Source organism: Alosa pseudoharengus, unplaced genomic scaffold (assembly GCF_046254945.1).
Source record: "Alosa pseudoharengus isolate Yale_2024_CS ecotype anadromous, Long Island Sound unplaced genomic scaffold, YU_APseudo_1.1 YU_APseudo_1.1_scf_3, whole genome shotgun sequence".
Classification (NCBI taxonomy): domain Eukaryota; kingdom Metazoa; phylum Chordata; class Actinopteri; order Clupeiformes; family Clupeidae; genus Alosa; species Alosa pseudoharengus.
Window position 1 is genome coordinate 37654118 of NW_027468718.1, and position 18780 is coordinate 37672897.

The following is an 18780-nucleotide window of genomic DNA, read 5'->3' on the forward strand; positions in this document are numbered from 1 at the left end:
ATGCTAGTCGAATGTGACCAGTTTTATTGCAAACCGCTTATTAGCGTTTAACGCTAGCCTTCGGGGCACACGTACAGTAAAAAGAAATCACTATTTCTATACCACTAACAAGGCTCAAAATAGCACCACACTTACACAGTAGCATAATGAGGGTCTCTACATGTAAACCGAAGCATTGAAAACTTTGTAAGTGTACAGGCAGTTTATTAAAAATAAACACATTACCGTGAACATCCCCAATCATTCGTAAATCGATCTAAAGTGCATTTTACTCCGGATAATTCCTTTAACAAAATTTTACAGGTCTTAGTTTTGGGACTTAAACATTATTTACACAAACTCTGAGTAAAACCTGAGATGGTGCAGCAACCATTTTCCTGGAGTATGTCTGATTTGACATGGAATGACCCAATTACTATTACAGTAACAAATACAAATAGGAAGACATTTTCCCAGACAAGTAGAATTATGGAACAGACTGGATACCTGCACACCTGAAGTTCTGGGCAGTCAGTCCCTTCTCCACAGCCAAGCATGTAAGGATGCTGAGGAAGCTGGTGGTGACTGACTGGTGATTGTCTTTCTGAACTTGCCCATGGAGACGCTCTTGAGTCTTAGTTAGAGTTGAAAGACCAGGCTTGCTGTCCTCTCCCAAAGAGCCCCGTCCTCTCTGTGCAGCTACTGCAGAACGCAAGGCCTCCACCCAACTCTGTGCCTTAGGTTCATTCGCTGCCTGCATACAGAGTACCTCATTTGCAAAGACTGCCTGGAAGCGTAAACAGCCACTTTCCTCAGATGCATCATGCTGTACAGCAAGGCAGGATGCAAGGTGATATTGGAGCAATGGTTCAGACAGACAACATTTATCCTCAGTTGGGAAGGCTTGCAGATGGGTATGTGTGAGCACAAAGTTAAAGGCCCTCCAGTTATTGAGGTCACAGAGTTGTTTTAACTGGCCCACCTTGAGGACACTGGTGCACTGTTCTATGAACAGAGGTAAGGTGGTGGGTCGCTTGGTTGGAGTAAGCTGTGCCAGCAATGTGGTTGAAGCAGATGCTTCAAAGGCAGTTCTACTGGAATAGGTCGGGTCTTTATGTGGTCGGGTGGCAATTACACATGCCCATAACAACCTGCTCCACTCTTGTGCCTCCCACTGGCAGGAAGCTCGAAGCTGCAGGAGGGTACTGTTAAAAAAGAGTGCCTCCAGCACATGTCCATCTTGGCCTTGCAACGGACCAACTGCCTGGCAGTGAGAGAGCGACAGTGCAGTACAGAGTTGCCTGTTACCACTACTGTCCAGGCTGTACAGGCGAAGTTCACAGTTGGTAAGTTCGACATGACATGAAGTCCAGCGGCCCCTAGTGCCCTCTCTCTGTTCCAGCGCTCCCTGTTTAACCAAACTGGAATCCCATTCTGGATTTGCTGTAACAGAAAACAAAACAAAAGATCATGGAAAAGAGAGAGGCACTTAACTCGGAAACAGAGTAATCTCAAAATGTATGTAAACTTAAAGCATTATACCAATTTAGCATAAACACATTTTATCACTATTTTTATTATTCATACTAGACTTTTTGAAGAGCTCCTTTCTGATGCCATAAAAACATCTCAGAATGTCTAAGCAGGAAGAACAATGACCGTGTTGTATGTGTTGGGAAAGGAGATGATAGTTTAAACAAAAAATTGCAGCTGGCAACATGATTTGCCAGCCAATTTGCAATCAGTGTCTAGACACAGTATAGTAAATTGATGGAAAGACACAATTAGTGTCTCTTGTGTGTTTTATCATAGAGGGTGTGGATGCAGCCCATCTCCACAAAATCAATGAAGTGACCCATATGGCAGTTCGTTCCATTCGGGCCATAGCAGGCGTCCCACATCAACATGGGCCCAAGCCCAGAATTTTTAGAGTGAGAAGCTCTCAAAGGGGGTTAGTCCATGGGCCAGATGAGATGTCGGTACCACTCAAGGTGGCAAAGGTTGCTTATACTTTTTGAAAAGATACATGTCTGTAGTTAACATTTTTGTCTGATAACCCTTCTGGTCACAGCTAAATTAGTGTTATCAGCTGTTAAAGTTACCCTCCCCCATTGAAAAAACACATTTTTGATGCAGGTGCCTATCTTGCTATTGGCCTTTGTTAAAGACATATTTGCATATTTTGTTGTTTGGTATCATTTTAAAGGGGACAATCTGAGCTTTCATTCAAGCCCATTTGTGAACACTTTGAACAAATACAGCCGACCCTGGAGCTCTTCAAACTTTTAATCACACAATGTTTTCTGCCATTTCCGCCTAAATCATATTTTTTCTTTTAATCCTGTGGCATCGGGGAGCATCAGAGATACAAAATACAAACACTGCAATACTGGCATGACTAAGGATTCAGAAAATGTATAATTTACCCATATTATCTCATTCTGTATATCAGGCATGGCGTTTTTTCGAAGAAAGATATTTTTGCCAACCTCTGAGGTTTCCTTTGCTATTGGACTCTGACTTTGTGATTTTGTAGTTTATTTTGCTATTGCTGGTCCTGTCCGTACTGTCTGACCACTACTATTTGATCTGAGCTTCAGACAGTGACACATGTATGCTTGTTTGTGCGAGGCCAAAACAAGTGCTTGAACATAATTTCTTGTCCATGAAGGAGTTGACCAGACCAGGGTCAAACTGGAAACCAAATATGATCGGGCCAATGAGGACAGCGTGAGCCACAGATGGCGTACCAGCCCCACCAAATGGCCCATTGCTCTGCCCTGTGCCAGGTCCAGTGGTATTCCTCCATTCCTCCGCAGCCAGCCTCATGCTCTCCCCGGCGTAGACCTGGCGGAAGGCTGTGGTGTTGAGGGCACGGCATGCCTGCCCCACACAGGCACAGTAAGCCTTAGCTGACTGACCGGCAGTGGCCCTGCGCGGCTTAGATGGCAGAGTGGCCGGGCTACCTCGCCAGCGCCTCCTCCACCTTGGGCAGGTGGATCAGCCCCTGCTCCTCTCCCCCGTGCAGGGCAGAGAAAGGCCCGAAGCCGTGGACGGGTGATCGCCCTGAATAGGGTTTCCCCCAAGAGCGTATCGTCCCTTACACTCTCCTCCGGGTTTGCTCCAGTGAGCTACTCTCGGAGGCCATGAAGGACACCTGGTCATCATCATGAGACCCCAGAGAGCTCTGCAGCCAGCCCAACCGGCACATTCACCTCCCCCTGCTCGACCAGCAGCCACTCAGGAAGCGCGAGTGGCTCCCCAAGAGAGGCAGACTGGGAGGGGGGCGAATTCTTTTTTTGTAGGGTGGTAGCGGAAGACTGTCTGGTATTGGCCAATATCGCCCTACTCTGTCTGTGATTGGCTGGGATATGCATGAGAATACGCCCTACTCTGTCTGTGATTGGCTGGGGTTATGCATGATTGACAGTTGCTGCCTCTCTGGCTAAATCGGACGAGAACGTTAAAAAATCAAAAGACAAATCTGATGGGCTTCTATCACTAGTATCAGCCATCAGCATCAGCCAATTAACATTCTAAAGAATATCTGGGTTCATTGAATTCAACATAGAATTTTAGAACCTTCATTTGTTGCGGAACTTAGAATGTTCAAAAACCTACACCTTTAAGGGTTAATCAATGCAATGTTAGCTACAGGTTGCTATGCTAGTTGTCAGTTAGACTCTGGCTCACGAAGTTTAGGTAGCAGTACTACTACCCATATATAGAACACCTATCAGTAAGGAATTAAAAAAAATAAGTTGGGGGGTAACCCCCCAAATACAAACAACCTATTTTACAGTCTTTGACAACTTCAACTATCAGTTGCGTTAAAATTGTTTCAACGTCCACCACCAGAATGATGATTTGATTACTACCCATCTCCATAGAAACGGACGCGGTAGTAGCCTTCTAGCCTCAGCTGGCCAATCACAGGGCGAGTAGGGCGGGACTCTTCCGCTACCACCCTACAAAACAAAAAAATCGCGGGAGGGGGGCCGTTGGCTTCCATCTCCTCAAGCAAGCAAGCCCGGAAGGGGACAGCCTTCGGCCCCAGCCTCTCGCAGTGCGAGCAGAATTGTGGGACCGCCAACTCTGTCCGGGCATGATATACCCAGACAGTTTATGCAAATGGGATGTGGGTCCAGGGCAGGGATGAACTGCCCACACTGCTTCATTTGGGCGGCATCGGACATACTTGCTTTTTTATGATTTGATTTATTATTTTCAGAGAAAATGTTTATTCTGTCATCCGTCAGTTGTTTCAGATTCTATTCTTCCGTTCTCAGACGAGTGGCAATAGACGTCGCTGAAGAATGAAAAAGGGCTTTCAGACATAACCTCCGGAGTATACGTGGAGGTTTGTCAAACGGAGGTCTGACCCTTCGGGTGATTCAGATATTATGCTAACCTGCGGACCTTATACTGACCTATGTGTGAACGACATACACGCACATTACAGAATCTCCGTGTGGCTGTCGAGTGAGGAGTGGGGGCTTGCAGAGTTCGCAAGAGGCGTGTTATAACGCAAAATATATGTGGCCGCTGTCACAGCTGTTGTTTTTGTTTACAAAATCTATGCATTATGTAGGCTAAAGAAGAAAAATCTATTGTACGTAGGCTAATACTTGAAGTAGTCATGTAAGTGTGCATAGGCCTACTTGAAGCGGACCTACAGTATTTGTATGTGTGCTTCAAATAAACACATTTATCTGTTTTCAACGTCATGTAGCAGAATTACTTGGCAATGGAACCCAAATCTGGTTTGCGTTGGAGAGAGCATGCACAAACTTGTAGGCTTTATGGTACCAGCCAATTCAGAAACTCAAGACTTCAAGGCCATCATATACAACGTTTTAAAAAAACAAACAAAATACTAACATAACGGGGAAGTGATTAGTTTTTTCCAAAAGCATCTCCCCTGTCCCAATGGCAGGTGCCTTTTGTGGGATACGCACCTGCTAACTACAGTCTATCAAATGTGATTAATGATAATCTGCCATTCACATGCCTTTTGTGTGCTCCTGCAAACTAGTCAAATACTATTGCATTTAAATAAGGAGCTTGTAATAAAGTTGGGTTTTCTTCTTTTCATTTTCTCTAGCTAGGCATTATTCATTCTCAAGACATCCAGTATCAACAAATATCGGGCTCAGCAGTGAGGTCATGAGAAGGCTATCAATGAACAGAAAACCGACCGTGTTGGCTAACAATTTATTAAATACTCTTATATTAAACTGTAATACTGTTATTGTCATCAATGACGTCGTTGTACTGCCTTTTCAGCGCCTTCGGCTTATGAGGATTTGGTCTTCTGAATTTCTTTTGGCCTTCCGATGCGGTTGTAGGCCTACATCAACATGTCTTTTGCCGTTCCCTTCATGTATTCGATCACGACACTGTCTGCCCTCATGTAGCTCCGTGACGTCTTCGTCTTTCCAGGTCGGCGATTTTCTGGACCGCATTGTGCCACTCCATCATGGTCATGACCCTGGCATTTAAGTGCTCCCGCCACATGGACGCACAAAAGAAACGTCATTGACACGTCCTCACGTGGTGTGAGGTGGTGCCCAACCGTTTAACATCCGCAGAACCTCCGGTCTTACACGTATGTCTGAAAGCCCTGAAAGAGTGTTTGCTATTGGCCGTGACGGCTAATATATAGCCGAGCCGTTTCGCGCCAATAGAACCTATTAGAGGAGTTCAGTGGTGATCGAGGAGTGTATTCCCATTGATTAACGCTGAGTAGTTCGACTGATCGAGAACCATTAATTTTCATGTGAAGCACCAGAGTCAGTGTTTGTGGCCCTGCCCTGAGGCTTTTTAAGTTTCAGGTTTGACCCAAACAAGCATACATTTGTCACTGAAGCTCAGGCAACAGATGCAGATCAAATAGAAGTGGTCAGACAGTGCTGACAGGACCAGCAATAGCAAAATAAACTTCAAAATCACAAAGCCCAGAAGATGGTTGAGTATAAATTAAAGTCAGAGTTAGGGGTGGGCGATATATATCGTCTGCGATAATATCGTGATTGTTGTTTTAACGATGTGCAAATTGACATTATCGAGTATTTAAATTTACTTATGGGGGGAAAACACTCGAAATCACGCATTGAAGACTCATACATTCCCAGGAGGTGTATGCGGGAAAAGAGCAAGTGTCACGTGATCACTGGTGGGTCACAACGTTGTCACACGCACGCCTAATGTTTATTTTGTGCAGCGAAAGTATCCTACTTGGGATTTTATGTGGCTACTTCTGTTCAAGTAGAATTGATGAGACACATTTTTTCCTACACTGTATTATATGGAGAGAAAACATTAGCCTTTGAGTATTTTAATAGTCAGTTGTAAACAAAGAACTATTCTCATGTAACTCTTTTGTAAATGGACTTAAGTTCGCTTTAAATATCTACGGTTACCGATTATGCTAACCGTTAGCAACCGAGATGTACTCTGTTGGTCTGCTTAGTTTTACAGTGAATCCTATGCAAAGGTTTAAAAAGGAACTTCAGCTTCAGACTTTCTCTTGGGCTCTGTTAGGCCTATTCATCTTCTCTAATGTAGCTGGCTAGACCATGTCATTGCCACACACACAAGTGGGGGCAGAATTGGAAATGTGTCAGAGTGACAATGCATTGGTTGATTTGGTTAAAAAGTCACAGGTTAGGTTACTGGTTATTATTGTAATGATGCTATTCATAAAGAATGAGCTGTAATGTAACTCAGACTTTGACAAAAACAATGTTTTAAAGGATATCGACTAATTATCGTTATCGTCAAAATCACAAAAAATATCGAGATATTATTTTTTGTCCATATCGCCCACCCCTAGTCAGAGTCCAATAGCAAAGGAAACCTCAGAGGTAGGCAAAACTATCTTTCATGTATTTTGTATCTCTGATTCTGCCTGATGCCACAGGATTAAAAGAAAAAAGATGATTTAGGCGGAAATGGCAGGAAAATGTGTGTGATTAAAAGTTTGAAGAGCTCCAGGGTCGGCTGTATTTGTCCAAAGTGTTCATAAAAGGACTTGAATGAAAGCTCAGATTGTCCACTTTAAAATGATACCACACATAATAAAATAAAATATGCAAATGTGTCTTTAACAAAGGCCAATAGCAAGATAGGCACCTGTGTCGAAAATGTGTTTTTTCAATGGGGGAGGGTAAATTTAACAGCTGATAACACTAATTTAGCTGTGACTTCAGAAGGGTTATCATACAAAAATGCAAACTACAGACACTACAGACTTTTCAAAAAGTATAAGCAACCTTTGCCACCTTGAGTGGTACTGACATCTCATCTGGCCCATGGACTAGGTGTCGTTCTATCCCATTTCTTAGTTTTCAGCCATTTTTAGAGCCTTGTCAGAGAGAAAGTACATAAAGTATACCTGATTTAGATTTTGATTACCACTAAATACATTTTGGAATTCTATGGAAAATGGCCCTCATCACAGAATGTCAAAGCTGTACATACTGTACCAAAGGAACCATGAATATCAGAAGCTGGAAAGGCACATTCAGAAAAAAGCACAAAATAGATTTGATAGGGTGATCTAGAACCTGGCAGATTTGATATGGAATCTCTTTGAATAGAGGCAATTAGTTCAACAGGCTTGTGTGACACTGGTTCCACATGAGGGTAAAGACAATAAAAAGGTCGTCGTACCTTCTCCTCTTGTCCTGAAGGCCAAGGTTTTCAACATATTTCTGTCAAGTACTGGCAAGCCATTATCTGTGCAGGTGCTGTAGTTCATATCTGAGTGTGATCGGTTGTGGCCACGCTTAAAGCTGCCATTATTGAGAGTACTGCTATGGACAGCAAGGTCGTTGGTCGAGTGGGCCCGACACCTCTTTCCATGCCTATAGCCCAAGATACTGTGGGTGGTTGTCTGCTCAGTCCAGGCCCAACTTTTTGAATCTTCTTGATGCTGTCCAGCCAGAAGGTTCCACATCCCACTTAGTTTGCACAGTACGGACACCTCCTCTAATCTACATGGCTGTAGTTGGCCATCACCCTGGCTACTTTCAAGAAAGTCTTCTGTGGCCTCCAAGGCAGGGCTGACATCCTCAACTTCCACACCTTCCATCACTTCCAGACTGTCACGACAAAACTAATCATAACAAAAGAAGAGAACACATTGTAAGTTTTCATGAAGCCAAGAAAAATTAGCTAAAAACTCAAACACAAGTGCTTTATTCATCGATGAAATGCTTCATGTGCGCCTGCAGAATGTTAAAATTGTTGAGAACATGTCCTGACGTGTTTTAGTCTGTGAATTTGTCCTGTTAGCAGAGGGATAGCAACAGAAAACCCAATATTGAAATCCCTGGGGAAATCTCCCTTATTTTCAAGGCTCAATGTTGACAGGCATAGTATGACATTGTATTATGATAGCATTAAACTATGTACTCGAATGGCTTATTGCTTTTCTAAAACTGTTACTATAAATACCTGGCAAAGTTTCATAAAGTAAAGGCACAGCAACTATAAATATAACGAGTTATTCCTAGATAATCATTTTTCCGCCAAGAAATATATTTCCTCTATCTGAATGGTTGCCAAGCAACGTCGAGATGCAGCTACTATCAAGTTATGGTAGCGCAGTAATATAGAACGAAATGCGGTCAAGGTGTATGTTTATGCTGGATTTAACAATGCCATTGAATGCGATTCAGCCAATCACAATCAAGGACCGGAACTATCAGTTTTATTAAATAAAATACTTTGAATTAGGATGTTAAAATACAGTTACTGTATGAGTACAGAGTAGGAGAGAGCAAACAGGTATAAAGGGCCATCACGTCTGGCATTATTAAATGAACGCCAACATAACATTATTACGTCACGAATATGCTAATTGGAAGGTGGTGTCACCAAGCGTTTACTTGAGACGATGCGCTTAACCCATTATGATGATGAGGAATTCTACGCTCAAAATAATAATAATCAATTCATTGGCTAATACAATAACATAATTAGCTGATGTGTACAGTCCTTTATCTTTTTATCCGCCAGTTGCATTGATTACCAGTTCACGCCTGATTGTTTTAATGATACAAATACTGCAATAAGTTGTAACAGTAAAACAACCACATACAGTACACAACTAAGTTGTTCATCTAACTTTCATTTGATGTCAAACACAGTGGAAATTGTTTCAAGTTTAAGAGTTAGAGTGAATAGGCACTAGATTAGTAGGGAAATTTTGCTAATTGAGTTTAATGACACTATTGACTTCCATAAATAAATCAATCAGGAAAAAATTCACGTTGTAGGCGAGGTCAGTGTTATTGTGCGTGTGTATGTGTGTGTGTGAGAGAGAGAGAGAGAGAGAGAGAGAGAGAGAGAGAGAGAGAGAGAGAGACACCGTGAGAGAGTGAGCATGTGTGTGGTGTGTAGTGAGACTTATTTGACTGGTCATGTTAATAATAATGTATTTTCTGTGTGTCAGATTCTGTTAAGTGTGTGTGTATATATCTGTGTGTGTGTGTGTGTGTTTGTGATGCATGTGAATATAATCACAATAATGATATCTTATATTTAAGTTTCAGATTAATCAGTTGAGGCATTACCAATTTCTGGCACATTTCCTGCTTGGCCAGGTCCCAGGCCCATTGGGTGTCTGAATATCATCATAATCATAATATCTATTAACCTGTTAAGTTTCAGACCGTTCATTCAAAGCATAGAACATTTCTGGCACATTTCATGCTTGGCCAGATGGTGGCGCTATGCTAGGCATCTGAATTGCACATGTGAATATCACCACAATAATGATTTCCAATATTTTATACCTACTAAGTTTCATATAAATCAGTTAAGGCCCAGGCTACTGGCTCACATGCCAGCAGCACTCTTGAGGCATCGGGGAGTGAGGTTTACCAACGTTCCACAAGCACAGCTAAGCTAGCTGGCATCCGTTACACAAGATACTAAAATCATAACATATAAGTAAGTATGTGAACCTGCAAGGCGAAACCAGTCGTTTTGTGCACGGAGCTATTTTGAGAAAATCCACGATAAACAAACGTACAGGTTAAAATGTCGAATTTCACATTTTCGCATAATTCGACAGTATACAGTCTACACTTTCATATTGTGAACAAATTTCACGGACTGTTAAACCCTTACTTTATTTAGGTGAAGATTCAACACATTAGCAGTCATTCCCTTTGTCCACGTCGCTATAAGGTTTTACGGTAGGCTAAAGCTAAAATGTACTCATTACTCGTTACTCAATGTGTCAGCTCGTTCTCGTTCTTGGCAGATGTAACCGAATATAAATGTAAAAAACTTGCCCTTCAGGGCACAAACGGTCAAAAGCACAAACTTTTTGAAATATCCTGGCGTCATTTTAGGCACCAGGAGAAGTTTTGATGCTCTTTGTCTGTCTCTCACAGAGGACTGCATTACCATGCATATAGACTTTATAACCAGCTGGCTAGTAATTGGGGGCCAAGCAGCGAAGCTATATATCGGCTAATAATATATCGGCCGCCGATATATCGTGCATCCCTACAAAAGAGTATACTACTTATATATTTGCCATTGAACCATACAGTAAAAAGTTGTGAAATTTTCAGGTATGGTTACCTGTACCCCCCCCTACCCATAACCCAAAACCTGGGGTACTGCACCCAAAGGTGGCGCTATTGCCAAAAAAAGTGAATTATGCTTATTTCTCCTTACCAGATTGACCTAGACTCAAAATTCTTTCATCATATTAATCTCTAAATTCAGATGCATATTTTTCATCCTGGTCTTATGCTCTAAAAATTTTTACTTTTGCCACAATTTCATAGAAAAGCTAAACATTATAAAACGTTTCACAGGCTTCAAAAATTATAAAATCTTCACCAAAATTCTCACAGACAATGTTTAGACCAAATCACACAAAAGCTATCAAAAGAATTTTGATATGTTGTTCCATTTCAGAGATATAGGCCAATGATGTTGGACCACTCAGTCCTTTTTTCCTATATCACCTATATTCCTATATGAGTACTTTTGTTATTGTATGGAGGTGGATACCATTAACAGTGCAAATTTTCATAACTGTACTCTTTTTCAAAAGCTCTTAATTCTCTTGTGAAATGTTTGCTTGGAGTTTTCTTGTTGTGTGTTTACCAATACACATTTTCACCATGTGAATGTGACTTAGCAATATGAAGGATTGTCAGTGGATCAGTGGGATAATGCCTTGTACTGGTGTTTCTTAGCTGCACATGCAGGTCATTTAAGATTCACATTGATCACCACCTGAATGACATCAGGCAATTAACATTCACGCTCATCAGTTTCCAAGAATTGCTGAGACACAGTATGGCATTAAGGGGAACTTCTTTGTTAACCATTTTTTCTTCATAATTAACTCTTTTAGGAAAGGCCTAAATTATATTGTCACATTTGGGCTTGGAGATTTCTTGATGTTGTTTGCTTACCAATACACATTTTCACCATGTGAATGTGACTTGCCAACATGTCAGTGGGATAATGCGATTAGGGTTGCAAAATTCCCGGAATTTTCAAAGTTGGAAACTTTCCATGGGAATTAACAGGAATACATGGGAATTAATGGGAATAATCTGGGAATTTTTAATATGGCAAGTTAGTTTATAACAGGGAACTTAAATGTAGTGGACAAAACCCCATCTTGCAGCATAATACTAGTTAAAACAACCTGATTTAATGCAATTTCAGTCAAATTTCTACCCTGCACATACGTCAATCCCATGCACACAGCAATCAGCATAGGCTACTAGACGTAAAGGAAACCTAAGGAAGGTGCGTTCATGTGCATGGGGAAAATAAATTCCCAGTGAAAACGTCATCTCATGTGCGAATAACTGGTGTGAAACTGGGAAAAGTTTGCGAACAGAGTTGCCCAGTTATGTGCTTGTCGTCACTTTTGTCCTCATTCAAATTGGTGAACGTCATTTTGCACTGTAATTAAACTGTAATGGGACGATTAATCTGTCTGATTAAGCTAGACAATTTATATATAACTTACATAATCTATAAGGTTTAGTTGGTATGTGTCATTTTTTTTTACTTGTTTTACCATTTTCTGGGATTCTAACTGAACAAACTGACTCAGTTTATGTTCCAACCAATCGGATTTTGTTGTTAAGTGGCGTGGTGTATCTTGGGCAGTTCAGTGGTTTCAGTGTTGCTAGCTTAGCACGCTAGTAAACCATAGGCAGAGAATGGAATTCCCGCTAGCATGGTAGCTAGCTTTGTATGCTAAGCTAAGCGAAAATTTGAACAAACAAATCATATTGGTTATTATGAAACAAAATGTTAATGTTTGTATATGAAAAAGTAAGAATTACCAAAAATTCCCAGTTAATTCCCGTAAATTCCCATAATTTCCTTTAATTCCATTAAATTTTCCAATTTGGAATATTTCCAAAATTCCCCATCTTAACTTCCCATGGAAAGTTTCTAGTAAGTTTCCGGAAATTTACCGGAAATTTTCCGCCCCTTTGCAACCCTACTGGCGATCCTTAGGTTGAGAGTTTGAATCCCAGCTAGAGCATTATGATCAAGCTGCACACTTTTGGTCATTTAAGATTCACATTGAACAGCACCTGAATGACATCAGGCAATTAACATTCACGCTCATCAGTTCATCAGAATCTCAAGACAGAGCTTCTTTGTTAAGCATTTCTCCTCATAATTCACTCTGCCATATTTATATTTCTTCCATTAGTGTTCTTGACTACAAGTGTTTAATTTCCCCAAATTTTCAAAGATTATCAATACACATTTATACCATGTGAATGTGACTTTCCAAAGTTTAGGATTGGCTGTGGTTCAATGGGATAATGCCTAGTACTAGGGATCCATAGGTTGAGAGTGAAGTAACCTATGTGGTAAGACGCGCAAAGTGCCTGTAGCCTACTTGTTTTGAACATGCTGATGTTAGGCTCATTTGCAAAGTCCTCAACTCCTGTCGCCTTTCAAAGTCCAGCGTTTCTCAAACTATGGGCCGCGCGGACCAGCACCGGCCGTAACGTGGACATTGCTGGTCCGGAGCCGCGGAGTGAAATTATTCCCGGGGCTTTGTCTGATAATTTGCTGCGCAATTGATCAAGGAACCGCGGACCGACAGAAAAAGAAAACAAACTTTTCTGCAATCAGTATGAATTACTTGCTAATTTGGTGTCATCAAACATAGAGGCCTACAATTAAATGGTGGTATGAGCGTTCATTCAATGCGCGAGAGAAACTGAAACCACTTGATAACGTTGGTAGCAAATCTCCAATTCAACCTATTGGAAAGCTATTTAATTATGAAACTACATTTAATAGAACAATGTGGATTTATGCAACTTCCATAAAAACAGAGCACAGACTATAATACACTATCTAGAGTATTGTATAGTCAAATTTGAATAACGTGGCCAAAAGCTTGTGGCATAATTAAATATGTAAATATTCTTTCCATTTGCCTACCAGTATATGATGCTTGCATGAGGGAAACATCCCAAAACGATGACACCCATATAATTGCTGCTGTTTTGAGAAGTATTTATCATGCAACCATGCAAAAGCAATGGAACTATTCTAATTATATTTTACATTAGTAAAGCAGTCCTCTGATGTGCATGTTTTCAAACTTTTTGTGATCAATGTTAGCACTTTAAACACTGGCTGCTTTGAAGTGCATGTATAACAATATATCATAACAATAATAATTGTGATGTGATATAATGATAATTTGATGGGGGGTGGGTTCATGTAGGTGGGCCCTATGACCCCAAAGTATGCCATGACCGGGCCTCAGGTCAAAGAAGTTGTCTATGTCGATGGCAACACTGGCATACAAATAAAGTCTATCAAAGGTCTGACATTACTGTAGATCTGAAGTTAGCATTTTAAATGGGTGTTTTTTTTTAATACATAATGTTTTTGAACAGTTTACTTACAGTAATACAGCTTCTAACAAAAGTAGGGTGATATATATTTTACGTTTTCCCTTTAGTTGAGATCAAAATAAAACGTACACAACAAAATAACAAACACTTGATTTAAAAAAAAAAAATAGTCGTTTAGATTAGTCGACTAATCGAAAAATTAGTCGAAAGATTAGTCGTTAGAAAATTAGTCGTTAGTGGCAGCACTACATTCAAGACCCATTCCCAATCAAATCCAATCCAATCCAGTCCAGTCCAGTCCAGTCCATTCCAGTCTAGTCCGGTCCAGTCCATTCCAGTCCAGTCCAATGCAATCCCAACTCCTGCTCAGCTGCTTGGCCCCCACATTGCTGCTTGCAGCTATATTTATTAAAGTACTCGCATAGGCACTGATAGGTTGAAGCTGTTGTTGAAAACTCATAAAAGATGGCAATTATGCTAAATCCTCTTGCTGCATGTATGATGACCAGTCAGTCTTGTGTGTATAATTTACTTGATCAGTTTATTTTCTCTAAATAAGATTTATGTATGAGTAGTATGTTGTTAATGTTGCAATAATTATTTGGAGCAATTCAACTATCAACCATAAACTGTGTGTTTAGATTGGATATGTGCAGCAAACAAGTGACTCTCCTACTCTTACATTGACTTCCATTGTATTAAAAGAGCACCACATGTGGTGCAAAGTGGTACTGCAGATGAAGTACAAATTCAGTGGATTTATAGACAATATTTTTCAAAAATCTTTTCTCAATAAAGAAACTCGGCAACAAGCCCAAATTTTGGGCAGATGATCCTCACATACAGAATGATATATGGTAAAATGTAAAAAAAATCCTGTTAACTGTCCACGTGGTGAAATGAGAAGATGAAAACAGGCTTTAAAAAAATCAAGCCCAATTTAAAAAATGTTCTGACAATATGATAATGAAAACAACCAAAGTTAATGCATGGACATTACCTTATAATACATATATGAGTGGGGAAAAAATCTGATGAATTTGTGTCACATACTTTTTGAATGAGAAGCCCTCAAAGGTGATGTTTTTTCACATAATGAATTTATAGCCATTTTCAGAGCTTTGCAGAGGAGAAATTATACAAGATACACCCGATTTGATCGGATTTTTTAATTTAACAGGAAAATGTACTTCTATTCACATAGTTTCACTAATGTGTGTGAAATACCAAAATAGCCAATAATGTTGGAAGTTGAACAAAAAGGATTGTTCACGACGATGCTTAAAATGAATTCAAACTTCAAAGGGCTGTAGTTTTGGAACCATTAGTGATACAGATATACTATTTAAGATTTATGCATAGGTTTGGTCTACAAACACTTTTTTGGAGAGGGTGACCTGTCAGCCACTGGGTGGTTTGACACGGAATGACCCCCTTTAATCAAACCACACACACTTAATCAATTTATCAATTAAACAAGGTATTTTCCAAAGGCCGTGGAAAACAGCTGTGGTAACCCCCATTTTCAAGGCCGGAATAAAACACTGGTGGAGAAATACAGGCCCATCAGTAACCTGTGATATGCAAGGTAGCCGAGAAATGGGTGGCAAAACAGCTGATTACTCATCTTAGCAAAGGCCATTCACCACTGCACCCAATGCAGTTTGGCTTTCGAAGTAATCACTCCACAGAAACAGCCAACTGCTTTTTTATCGAGAACATCAAAATGAATTTAGACAAAGGTGGTGTAGTGGGTGCAATATTTTTAGATTTAAAGAAAGAATTTGACACTGTCGATCATGACGTTCTTTTGTCAAAACTATCCTATTTTATTTTTTCTGGGGATGCAATCAAATGGATGGAATCATATTTAACTGACAGAAAACAAAGCACACACATTAACAACACTCAGGGCTTTTCTCAAAGCCAAGGATTAGTGCTTGGTAGAACGGGTCCTGCTGAGTCGAATCCTTCAAAGACGAGGCAAGGCTTCTTCCTAGCATACGGAAAACACACAGTAGGCTTGTTTGAAATGAACTGCGTCTGACTTTGTCTGGCTTTCTACGTCAACAGTCTGCCTGATGTGACTCGCGGGAGATATCGTGGAATTTTGTTTGCAATAAATACAGCATACCTTTCATTCTTACTCATTAAAATGAGCATGATGACTGACGAAGTACATTCTGATGTAGTTTAAATAAACCACTGTTATCATACAGTTAACAGGCCTGCATTGTAGCACATAAATTCAATATCAAGTGTTTTCCCTATATGCGTGTCTATCTATATAACTAACAGCAGAAAATAACGGAATATCCAAACGTTTTCAGTAGGCTAGCCTACCATTGTTGCAGGAATCACATATGAGAAGGTATCCCTTCGATTTCGGTTAATTTTCGCATATTCCAACATAAGGAAGCAGCATGAGACACCCGTCAAAATCACCATGAGGAGATTCCTCCCAAATGGCCCTATCACGTCTTTGAACTGACGTCATGAGGAGGGGTTTCCGGTCGTGCAGACCGTGTAAGGCAACTGCAAGATCTGTCTGCAGGCTAAGACTCCGGCGATATTTAAGGTCATGTGACATGGTGACACGGTGGTAAGTCCCTCCCCGGCCGACAGAAGTCGGACAGGGTTTCTAACCAGTGAGCATTGCGTCCATCCCAGTATGCATTGTGTTCAACCCAGCATGCATCACATCAAGTCAGATCTGAGCAGATCTGCATGAAGTCGAACAAGCCTAACGGCTCCTACACACAGTTGCGTTCCGTCAACGCATGCCAGTGGGTGTTCCCGACGGTAGCTATGCAAATGACTTGAAGTATAACCGTACTTTGATTGGTTGGTGCCGTCCGTCGATTGGCTTGATTGGCCGGTGCCGTCTGTCGGTGCATTTCTCCCGTCTCAACGCGAGCAATGGGAGAAACGCGACACAACGGACCCATAATTCAGTTCGGCAACAGATGACGTGAGCCCATGTAAATTGAATGGGATGAGTCTCCAGCACTGCAACGCATGCCACTGTGTGTAGGAGCCGTAATGAAACAGACTAGCGAGTGTGCAGGAAGCTGCAGGTGCACACAGGATTTTGGGTATTCCAAGCACGCAGAGGATACATGCATGCATCCTCGAAAATCTCAGAACAAAGGACTCAGTACTTGATAGACATTGGAACAGTGCTTGGCGTGATTTGATGACGTAATATCCTTGAAAGAGCGGCTTTGAAGGACCCATCCTTGACTTTGAGAAACGACCCCAGTCTACATACCTAAATTCTAAAATAGGTGTCCCTCAAGGATCTATACTGGGCCCCCTTCTGTTCAGTCTCTATATAAATGACCTGCCCACAGTTTTTCCATCTGTAAATTTACAAATGTATGCAGATGCAGCCTCTACGTGCATGCTAAAAATAAACAAGCTGCACACCAACTCACTGAGGCCATGAGCAAGGTATCCATCTGGCTAACTAATTCATGCTTACACCTGAACATAAGCAAAACAATATGTATGTATTTTACAAAACAAAGTACTGTGTCTCATGACCCTGATGTAATAGTTAACCAAGAGAAGGTTAGAATGGTGCCTGACTTTAAATATCTGGGAATCATTCTAGACTCACAACTCTCATTTAAAAAGCATGCAAAAAAGGTTGCCAATATGGTCAAATTTAACCTGGCAAATTTTAAGAACATAAGACCATATGTCATATCTACCGATGAAGGCTCCAAAGCTCTTCTTGCATGCGATGATCTTCTCACATTTCTCTTCCCGTTTAACTAGCTGGCCGCAAACCAATAAAACAACATTGCAAACATTGGAGTCACTCTATAAACAGGCATTAAAGACATTGGATCGTAAGGGTAACAGCTATCAACATTGTCACATAGTCAAAAAACACAACATGTTTAGCTTTGAAAACTTCAGACACTTTGCTGATGCTCATCTTGTCTTTAAGGTACTCCGCAGGCTTGCTCCACCACTGGTCCAGTTCATAAAACAGAAGGACAAGGTCAATAGAGTAACCAGAGCAACCACCAGAGGGGACTACATAGTTCAATATAGACAAAGTAGGATTGGAAAAACAGCCTTTTCTGTCAGAGCCACAATTTTTTTGGAATAGTCTGCCCAATGAGTTAAGGGAGTGTAATAGTCTTTCCATTTTTAAAAATCAGCTCAAAACCTGGATTAGGGGCAATTACAATTGTAACCATACACCAAATACTTAAGTCTATAAACATACTTTTCTTTTTTCTTCCTGTATTTATACTGTATTCTTACTTTGTACTGTATTTAAGTGGAGGGTTAGGTGAGGTGAGCAATATCTGTGTCTGTTTGAGGGTATGCTCATATTTTTGCTACTGTATTTTTAAATCAACTTTTGCATTTTAGGGTGCCTGTTAAGATCTGGCTAGGGACAACAGATGAAAACTAGCACTTGTAGCTAACTCTGGCTTGTTTACAGCAAGTTCACAGAAAATGTAATTTTGAGGAAATTACCAGTGCATGAAAAAGCAAAACATACATTTATTTGGAAACAGTTGTGGGCAGAGGAAACAGTTGGCGGGAGTCATAGTTGATGACAACTGGCAGTTGAAATGGCTGAAGTTAAATAGTTGAATAGTTTAAATTGTTAAATTATTTAATAGGGAATTATTGTAGTGAGGACTTTTATTTTGAAACAGTTGTGGGCAGAGGAAACAGTTGGCGGGAGTCAGTTGATGACAACTGACAGTTGCAATGGGTGAACAGTTGGATAGTTGAAATTGTTAAATTATTTAATAGGGAATTATTGTAGTGAGGACTTGTATTTTGAAACAGTTGTGGGCAGAGGAAACAGTTGGTGGGAGTCATTGTTGATGACAACTGACAGTTTGAATGGCTGACCAGTTAAACAGTTGGATAGTTTAAC

At 40.7% G+C, this 18780-nt stretch overlaps 2 protein-coding genes across 3 annotated transcripts in view; one reads left to right on the forward strand and one right to left on the reverse strand.

Annotated features, from left to right (window-relative positions):
- vwa8 (von Willebrand factor A domain containing 8) overlaps window positions 1-18780 on the forward strand; it is an 833026-nt gene that overhangs the window by 419306 nt on the left and 394940 nt on the right. The gene's annotated exons all lie outside the window — the stretch shown is intronic.
- The window catches only part of plekhm3 (pleckstrin homology domain containing, family M, member 3), a 63630-nt gene that overhangs the window by 34780 nt on the left and 10070 nt on the right, over window positions 1-18780 (reverse strand). For both annotated transcript variants that reach the window (XM_076264213.1, XM_076264214.1), the window contains exons 2-3: window positions 7654-8098; window positions 487-1422 (exon numbers count right to left, since the gene is read on the reverse strand). In XM_076264213.1, the coding sequence (XP_076120328.1) occupies window positions 487-1422; window positions 7654-8074 (1357 nt within the window). In that variant the 5' untranslated portion in view covers window positions 8075-8098. The remainder of the gene's footprint in view (window positions 1-486; window positions 1423-7653; window positions 8099-18780) is intronic.